Source organism: Melanaphis sacchari, unplaced genomic scaffold, assembly GCF_002803265.2.
Source record: "Melanaphis sacchari strain LSU unplaced genomic scaffold, SCAv2.0 Contig0_pilon_pilon, whole genome shotgun sequence".
Taxonomy (NCBI): Eukaryota; Metazoa; Arthropoda; class Insecta; order Hemiptera; family Aphididae; genus Melanaphis; species Melanaphis sacchari.
In genome coordinates, this window is record NW_020270366.1 from 20039622 (window position 1) to 20049883 (window position 10262).

Genomic DNA, 10262 nt, shown 5'->3' on the forward strand with positions numbered 1-10262 from the left:
TTGTAAATGGTTGGACTCATTGGACTCTTGTAAATGGTTGGATTCGTTGGACTCTTGTGGATAGTTGGATTCGTTGGACTCTTGTGGATAGTTGGATTCGTTGGACTCTTGTGGATGGTTAGATTCGTTGGACTGATATGTACTGTCTTGCTCGAAAGAATTATAGGGTTCTGGGAGCTCGTAATGTTCGTTTTCCTGCTCCGATGTCGACATCAATATAGGAATAGCGTCTTCCCAATTTTCAAATAAAGAAAAGGTATTATTGTCGTCATCGATATCTTTGTTTAAGCGATCTTTTACTTTGGTGTCGTAGGATCCACGTAATCGGCTAAATTTCGTAGATGCCACCGGCTTGTTTACTGCTAGTTTCCGCAACATGTTATTCGCAATTATCTCGGAATCGCAAGGTTTGAGATCCACAAAATTCTGTCTATAAAGCACAAAATTCGTAAATATCAAAGGCGAACATCAACTAGTTAAAAGCTTAAGTTGAGTTAAGAAGTTTTGAGTTTTAAATTTTTTAACTTCAAAAAATATTTTTTAGGTGATCCATGTATAATTAAAAAAATACATTTCCTTTTTTTAATCGACTTAAGTTAATATTTATTCCATATGAAGTTTGAACTTTAAACGCAACGAATTTAATTAATTATTTGCTAAAATGTTAAATATTAACTACTACCTAATGACCTTATATTCACATAACTCAACTTAATCTAATTTGATTGTCTTTTTATCTCGCAATCCATCTTTGATAAATATTGTACGTAATTGTACAAGTATATATTGCAATTTATTATTTTATTTATTTTTATATATTCGCATATTGCTCTATGACCGGATTTAAATTCAAAGTTAATTATTTTTTGGACGCCCTTATTCTAAGTAGGTACAAACTTTATCACAATTCGCATATTCCACCATTTTTAGACTATTTTTTTTTTAGCATTTTTAGGTTATTTTATAATTTTTTAATTCTCTTAGTTATAAATTGTTTTAGTGTAAGTTAAAAACCTAAAAATATTATAATAAGAAATATTGTTTTTATAATATTTATTATTTTTATAGTTTTTAATATTTTTCATCCGTACCAAATATCAATTGTTCTATTTATAAATGTTATTATTTCATTATCTATCTACAGCGGTTATCGGATGTGATGTCTACAAGGTATTACTTAAATATATAACAACTGTCTAGTTGACCAGTAAAAATTACATCATTTCGTTATTTTAAGCATACTGTTTATTTATTGTGAATGCCTAAATTCATTACGTATTATTGTTAGTTTTATTAAGATAAATAAGTGTTGAAAATGACAAAAGTTAAACTATTGTTCATTTTCTCTATGTGTCTATTAAAAACAAATTAGATCATTTTTATTATTACGTTAAAAAGGCATTTTATTTTAATATATTAAAGAGTTTTTTTGGTTATTTTTTAAAGAATTTCCTGATATTTTTTAGCCTTTAGGATACTTAATTATTGGCTCTTTTTATTACTTATTAGACATATTATCATTACCTATCTCTGAATTATTATTAAATATACAAACTGTCAATTAATTAAATGTAGTAAGTTATATACGATTTATATTGTAAACTTTAATTTTTCATCGTGCTCATGCATAAAAACAATTTGTCATCACAGTCTTAAAAATTAATAATTGCGATTCCTATAATCGTACACGCGTGAAAATATCGTTGAGATGGTATTGCAACAACCATTATTAATGTAATTATTTTAATATTAATTAAATTGATAATTGCTTACTTATAATTCAACTAAAATTTGTTTTTTATACGTATACAACATAATATTATAGTGATACATATTTATGTTAATTTACTTTTATCATTGAAGTTATAACAAATATTATTAACAGTATGGTCAGTATAAATGTAGGTAATATATTGTTTGGGGCAATTTTTAATAGTTTAAGATGTGTAAGATATCTACTTAATCGTGCATATGAATGCAAAAAAGCCAATTTTATTTCTGTGAATAGTGCAGTTGAAAGACTTTTAAATTTATATTTATAATAAAAGGTTTTTTAACTATGTTTATACTTTTTTTTATTATTTAATATGTTTTGTATTAAATATTAATACAACACTAATGAATACCTAATAACTAATGGTTTATTTTTATTTTAAAATATTTAGTTGTTATTTATATTTTAACTTTTATAAGTTATTTTACGTAATTATAAAGATGATCATTAATATTATAGTATATTAAATTATATTATGATAATAACATTTATTTTTTTAACAAATTATGTAGGTACATATTATACAAAAGAACTATGATGGCTATTAAAAAGCAAGACTGTGTTATCTATGTATATATTGGTAAAATAAAAATAAAATGCTAATAATTATAATTATTTAATGAGCACAGTTATAAAATATATAATAATTAATAATGTTATACAACTATTTTGCCCACCAATATAATGCCAATTTCTCGTCGCTAATAACTCTGACCTCTATAACTTGTAAGTATACAGAATTTTTCGTTGTATGCATATAAAATGAGGGGCCTAGGAAAATCTAGGAAAATTAATAATTTTTCAATAAGCATAGTACTTACTTATTTTTAATTTAAAACAATTATACTTGAATATTTTATTAGTCTATTATATTTACATGCTATTTGAAAAAATAGCCATCTGCCCCCCTTCACTGATTCAGATAATGTGCAGATGGCAAAAGATGCATTCCGGCAGAATAAATCTTATTTATTATTATTATTATTATTATTTTTTTTTTTGGCATAAAATATATGTTTTTATTCATATAAATAATAAATTTAATGCTTATAAATGAATAAACACATCTTAAATTAATAAGTTCAGTGACGTCCATTCGGCATATGTTTTTACTTGAAAAATAAAATTGACTGGGTCATGACAAAATTAATAAAAAAATGTTTGCGTGTTTAAAAATTGGAATACATTTTTAAATGAATGTTGAAATGTTAGAATGCGGTGGGGTTGGAAAGTGGTTTCGGTTTCATCCTATCCGTTGTAAAATAGTTGGGTGTCACTATAACAATAAATTATTTAGTTATTATTTAGCTTCGCTCATATATTATACACCTTACGAGTTTTGGTCCTTTTGGACTAGTTCCGGAGTTGACAGAAAAAATCGCTTAACTCACTTGACGAAGTTTTCATGTTGTTTGTCTAAGTGTTTTTCTGTGATCGGACTCACATCATTCATAACCGAAACCAATGGTAGAACCGGAGCGGCCCTCGAGGATACTGATGATATGAAGCATACAGTCGCAATGCACGACGTAAAGACCTTATTATAAGAAAACCGTATAAATATTGTTTATAAAATAAATATCAAAAAAATCAAAAAATATAAAAACGTGAGTACATAATATATCAGATCATCAAAATACAACTCACTCTGAACACAGTCATTTTCATTTTGAAATCCGTAAATCCAGTAACGATTGAAGTCTTTTTATCAATCTTAGACGCATTCGTTCATTAAAATATTGTATTAAATTGTTATTTAACTAATAGTATCACAAAGAAGAAACAACGTTATTACACAAGTCGTGACTCGTGACTAATCACGGTCGCTGTCCATTGCTTACAGAATTCGAATTGTATATCCACTTACATGGTTGTGCGCAGTGCACATTGATCGCCTCAAATTAATAACTATTACAATGATAATAGCTTAATTTACAATTATTATTCTTACACTACAGTATCTATGTACATTCTCAATAATTAGGTGATCAATATAATTACAATAAATTGTATTGTAGATTCTGAGAAAACTTAAGACACATACTATGTTAATATAGCCGTGACTTGTGACATTGACAATAATATGTCATTATACAATTGCTATGATAAAAATATTTCAAATCATTAATTAACCTTTTCAAACATACCCGGATCGCAGTTATATGTAACGCATCGTCAATAAGGTCGAAGATATTATAATAATATATTAGTACATTATGTTATTTCAATTCTTTGTTTTCAAAAGAACGATTATCAGTTGTATTACATTTTTTCATCGATTTGTATTAGTTAACTGTATTCATTCGAATTTAAATTACGTAAATAAACATTTTCAAAAAAAGTTATTTACTAAATAATCTAGATTGAAAAAGAGTGATTCTCATTCAAAAAAATCAAAAGTTAATATCATCACAGTGCACTTTCAAAAAGTACAAACAATCTTAAACACCCGGTATAAAAAAAAAATTTAAGCATTACTTTTAGTTATTATTTTCATTAATAATATTTTTATTACCTATTTATAATTATGAATTGTAACATGTTTATTTAGCATTCATGTATTAGAAATGATTTAAATCAATTTTATTATTACAATATTGTAGATATAGAAATAATGAGATAGTATATAAGTATTAATTATAATTTTCGATTCATTTCTATTTAAAAATTTAACATAAAAACAGATATCCTAATACCTTTGTTTATATCTAAACTTTTTAAAAATTAAATATAATTTTTTTAAATACATTTCTGACATTAAAATATAAGTAGGTACTTAGTATTAACAAAAAGTAAAAATGTGTAGGAACCAAAAAGTTAGTAGATATATTTATATGTTAATTGGCAGATAATACTATGGTAACTTAAATCCTCATTTATTTTGAAATTTATTAAGATATTTTTTTTGATATTTTAAGAATATAATTTACTATATTTTATAAAATATTAATTGTAATTAAAATATTTTAAATTTTAATCATTTCTAATCACTAGGTATATGAATGTATAGTATTATGGTACATTATAATTTGTAGCATCAAGCATGACTAGATATTAAGTAAAAATTTAGAATTTGGTCTAAAATAATTTTTGTATTTTGTACTTTTTTAATGTTTTCTGAACTTTAGCTACTTATTTTTAATTAATTAATTTTAAAATGATTTATATTTCAATCATTATTAACAATGGTTTTATAACGGTATTACATTGCGGATAATTTAAGGTACTACAAAGTTCTATACCGTATAATACTGTTATAATACCTATCATTCACCGGTGTACACGGTATTATAAAAAATGAAAAAAATAAAAAATAAAATACCGTATTTTAACATTCCTAAACATTCATAACAGTTTATCTGTAATATCATTAATTTAACTAAATAATATGATAACAACTTATCTGTAATGTTGTGGCAACAACTGTCGTGTTTGACAATTGAGCCAACATAAAAATCTGATTCGTTGAATCGTAAACGGGTTCGGGTCTTACGTGATACGTAATAACTAATATCTGATAATAAAAAAGAAAATAATAATTTGTACACGAAAAATAATTATAAAATGATACAAAAAAGAAGTGGTGGGTCGATAAACACGCGTGGCCCAGCGCGAACGCGCGTATGGAGGTTGGTTATGGTTCGAGACGGAACGATTAGCGAACGTTCGGTCGTACGGAGGTCGAAGTTGCGAGACGGGCGCATTTAACTCGAGTGAGCGAGGCGGTCTTGAGCCAAGGCGTCGTTTGCATAACGGGCGAGTCGTGCGCGAAAAGAGGGGTACCTACAAAGGGGGACATATCACACAGTATAATAATTAGGTACAATAAAACTTAAAGGTATAAAAATACCTGTATAGGTATGGTGGTGATAACACTGTATCGCCACAATGTCTGTAATATGGTTTCTTACAAATTATTATTAGATAGTTGTTACCAATCAAAATTTTTCATTACTAATGGCGACTCTATGTAAACGAAACACTAATCTTTTTACATAAGCCTGTGAGAACTCTCAACTCAACATTAAAATTTAAATCTTACAAAATTTTTTTATAGTCCAGGTACCTATAAATCATATTACGAAGCTGCTGATCAATTTTCATACTCACAGCTTCAGTGTTTTTGACTAGGCGATGATGAATCAACGAGACCAGTAAGTCAACACAATGTATATTAATTAAAAATGTATAAATGTATGTATAGACATCATGATGAATAAATATTTTATGTGAGGAACAAATATCAAGGAACAACGATATACTCATTTATGATATACCATATACGAGTAGGTATATAAAACATTTTAATATAATAATACGCGTCTGATGTCTTAGGTATATTAATAGGTGTGTTATTTTAAGTTTGAAGTTTATATTTTATGTCCTTCAATTAAGTTTTTCATTAAGAGTCTAATAATTCTGCAGTAAGCCGTTATTTTTCCATAAGCGCAAATAAGGAGATGTTATGGAGCTTAGCCCTCAAAATATACGAACAGTCCTCTCCAAATAAATAATGCTTTATATGGGTTACTTTCAATATAATATTAAGGTGGGCCAGTAGTATTCCCTCTCTAGGATACTGTGTTAGTTGCGCCATTGTATGTTTCGCGTTTGGTATCATGGCGTTGTTTATATAATTATTAACTTTAAACATTTTTCATTCATTTTTTAAAACTTTTTTGATATATAATGTTATTAAAAACATTTAAGGTACTCCAAAAAATGTTAAATGTATAATTGTCTTGGAAGTATAGATACTTGGATATCGTTCAAACCTAACATGGTGGCTTATGGATCCATATTACTTTATTTTTGTACATTGTTTCTTGTAGGAAATATGACATACCTATTCGTTATCATCAGTCTTAAATAATCTTTAAATTATCTGTTTTATCATTCATTTTACAAAATTAAATGATAACAACTTATCTGTAATGTCTTTGAGATATAGTTTTAATATAGTTTTTTACAAATCATTGTCAGAAGATAGCTGTTACCAAATACCATTAGAACATTTTCATAACTAATGGCAATTCTATGTAAACAAAATGCCAATCGTTTTACATAAGCCTGTAAGAATTCCATTATAACATTTGAATCTTACAAACTTTTTTGATAACATACCTATATATTATATTATGAAGCTGCTGATCAAATTTCATACTCACAGATTTATCGTTTTTGGATAGACGATCATGAATCAGTAAGTCAACACAATGTATATTGATTATATATAAATGTAGATATGTATAGAAATTATGATCAATATTTCAATAATAATATTTATATTATATTATGTTAGGAGCAAATATGAATTTTAATCGAATAGCAATATTCATAATATAGATAAAATGTATTAATATACATGTTTAATCTTTGGTTTTAAGTTTCAATGTTGATTATAAATTAAGTACTTATAGGTGTTATTTTAAGTTTGACAATAATATTTTATGTTTTTCAGTTAACTATTTTAGATTATTTTTCTTTAAAAATCAATAATATTACAATTAGACTATGTTTTACGTTTCACAGTTAGAAATAGTATTATTATTAAATTTAAAAATTGTTCAATCATTTTTTCGAATTAGTTTTTTTGTACGATGTAAATTAAACAGATACAGATATATTTCGATTTTGGTGTATAGTCAAAATAGCATACACTAAAATGTAATGAATGAAAAAAAATAAAAAAATTTTGAGACAGTTTTAAAACTTTAAAATTTGAAAATATTGTCAGGAAAATTGTACTGGAAAATTATGTTTTTAATAATTTAACAATCTACATTACGTGATATGAATAATACATACGTCATGTTCTTCATCGCTGCTTTCGCTGGATGTCTCGGATAAAGAGGTTGGTGTCGGGTGCTTGGCTAATCGATGATTTTGACTTGCTGCCTGCTTCCTAGCCTTCCTCTTTTCCTTCAACTTGAGGAACTTTTTTTTGTTCCTCGCCTGCTGAGCCTCTTTCCTTGTCCGTACTGGTGGTGTGGGAGGTGCTTCGAGCGTCTTGGGTGCCGGTTCCGGTCCTCTGGACGCATCGGAGCTGGGTTTATTTACCGTCTTGGCGGCCGTTGGTTGTTGCGGCCGCCTTGGCGGCTCGTGTATCGGCCTCGCCTTTTGTGCGTGTCTGTTGGGGGCTCTTGGTGACGGCTGCTGCAGCGTGCGCTGTATGTCAGCCGTACGCTCATCCCAACCACGGTGGTAAATTGCCGCCCGTACCGGGTCCTGGAGCAGGTCGTGTGTGGACATTTGTGCCACCTGCGCCGCTGTCCTGGGCTGGTCCTGATCGCCTGATACCAAACCCAGCTGGGAGATGAGTTCGGCGACCCTCCTCCATTTTTCCACCTGGTTACCATGGCTCTGACCGCTCATGTTCACTGGACTAATTAAACAAAACAAAAACATAAAAAAAAAACATTTGTACATGGTAATTTTTTTTTTTTATTTATTTATTTGTTCAGTGCGCGTTTTAGGCAGGACACATGCAATTTTCGCGGAGGTTGTTGGTTGGTGAGGAAAACACCTTTTCCGACCTGCTTCGCTAGCTTTAACGGCCCCCACCATTTTGGTGCGAAACCGGCATGAAAATTTTTATGTGCCTTAGATAAGTGGTGTACCTTATAGTAGACTTGGTCACCTTTGCCAAACTTCACCATTGTTCTGGTGTTGTGACTCGGTTTTACCACTACCTTTTTACCTAATACGCGTGTTTCCCGCGCTACCCGCTCTTCCAGTGTATTATACGTCTGTGTCAGCTCCTAACTGGCCAGGGCCCAATCTCCGGGTCTCTTTCCCTCTTTGCCAAGGACAAGGACTGCGGGTTCATTGAGCCTGTTCCGTATCGCAAATAGGATGGCGGGTAGTTTTGTGTCCCAAGATTTATGATTGCCGTCCACGAGCTGTGCGCGCAACCCTTTTTTCAAATCTTGGTTTCGGCGTTTGCCCGGGTTGGCCAAAATAACAATCGGGTCAATGTTCTATATTTCGACTATAGTTAACGGCGGCGGCAGTGATACCAGTTTAAAACGGTCTTTAGGTGCGCGCAGCGTTGTTATCGGTGGTGTTGTTATAATGTATCGAAAGGTAGGTGTTAGGCGGGGTGGTGGTGCGTTATGCTATTACTTCCCAGGCCGTATCACGGTTATTCATGATCGCGCGGAATTCCCTGTACGTACCAAAATACTTATTACGTAAGTCTTACTTGGGAATCCTAGCTAATGTTGTACTTCGTTCAGTTACGTATTGCTTTTTGAACTACGCATGTTTTCAAAGTATAACAAACTTGTTCGTGTGTTGTTATGTAAAAATAAAAGTTACTTATTAACAAACACTTATTGATTTAATTTATCGATAGGTGACAGGTGCATAAAGATAAAATAATTCAAACGCGATGATTCAAATATTCTATAGTAGTATATGTGTATTTAATTAAGTGTATCACGCAATACAAGTTAATCGAGCTTTTAATAATACAATATATATTATACCATAGGAAGTCTAAAGTCATAACTCGTAAATGATATTATTAGTATTGTAATCAGTGATAGTTGTGGTGTGTAGCCAGGAGGGGTGCTTGGGGCTGAAGCATACAGATGCATATGTTTATTAAAGTACTCATAATAGTTCGGAAGTTGATGACTAAAACAAAAATGATGACCATAAAATGGCAAAATGTCTAAAGAATACAAATATTATAGTTTATATTAATAAAAATACATTTTTAAAATATTCTCTATTTCTATAAAATTCAAAAATATGACAAATGAAAACAAAATGTCTTAAATGGAAAATTAAAAATTAAAATATTTGTTTTATAATGTCTTGTGTAGTTTAAGTTATCGACATAATGATTGGCAACAAGAAACGTTGGGATATTGGTGACAATCGGTAAAGAAATAGCTTTAAAAGTATTGGGAAAATTTGACCAAAATCTCAAAACATGACTAAAGAATAAACACACAAAATAGCAAAAATGCAAAACAAAATTAGTTATTTAGATTCACATTGTTAGAAACTAGTTTGTGCAAAGAGCATCGTCTAAAAAGTTCAAAAAGTACAAATAGCATCAACTCACCTATATATAAAATTCTCCGGTGGAAAATTTTTGATACAGATCTCAGAACAAAATTACAATAATATACATTGTGGTATTTGTTTATACTAGTTAAAAAATAATATACGAGTATGATAAATTAACCTTATAATTTTATATTGCTTGATTATTTAATAATCCAAAATACATACTTGAACAAGACTTTAGGTTTCTCCTGTTTAGTACAAATTATTAATTTTCCCTCAGAATTGTTCAAATAAGTGTAAGGACTATTATACAAAATATAGCACCACTATAAAAATTCTTGATCTACCTCTGATTGTAGATTATGTGTATAAATTTATAATTGTGGACACACCATTATAATTTTATTAAATGGATGAAACAAATTAAATTCTAGTATTGATAGGAGGCAAATGCAGAATCTGGTAA

At 29.3% G+C, this 10262-nt stretch overlaps 2 protein-coding genes across 2 annotated transcripts in view; both read right to left on the reverse strand.

The window, feature by feature from the left end:
* LOC112600433 lies at positions 1-3628 on the reverse strand (the record flags this gene model as incomplete). The annotated part of the gene is made up of 3 exons (XM_025347653.1): positions 3422-3628; positions 3166-3311; positions 1-430 (listed from the first exon to the last, which is right to left on the reverse strand). Coding segments are annotated over exons 1-3 (597 nt in total), but the record flags the coding sequence as incomplete, so codon positions are not given.
* A 3903-nt stretch (positions 3629-7531) lies between these two features.
* The window catches only part of LOC112597412, a 6282-nt gene continuing 3551 nt past the window's right edge, over positions 7532-10262 (reverse strand). Inside the window, exon 2 of the mRNA XM_025343461.1 lies at positions 7532-8159. Coding sequence (XP_025199246.1) covers positions 7559-8149 — 591 coding nt within the window. The 5' untranslated portion in view covers positions 8150-8159 and the 3' untranslated portion in view covers positions 7532-7558. The remainder of the gene's footprint in view (positions 8160-10262) is intronic.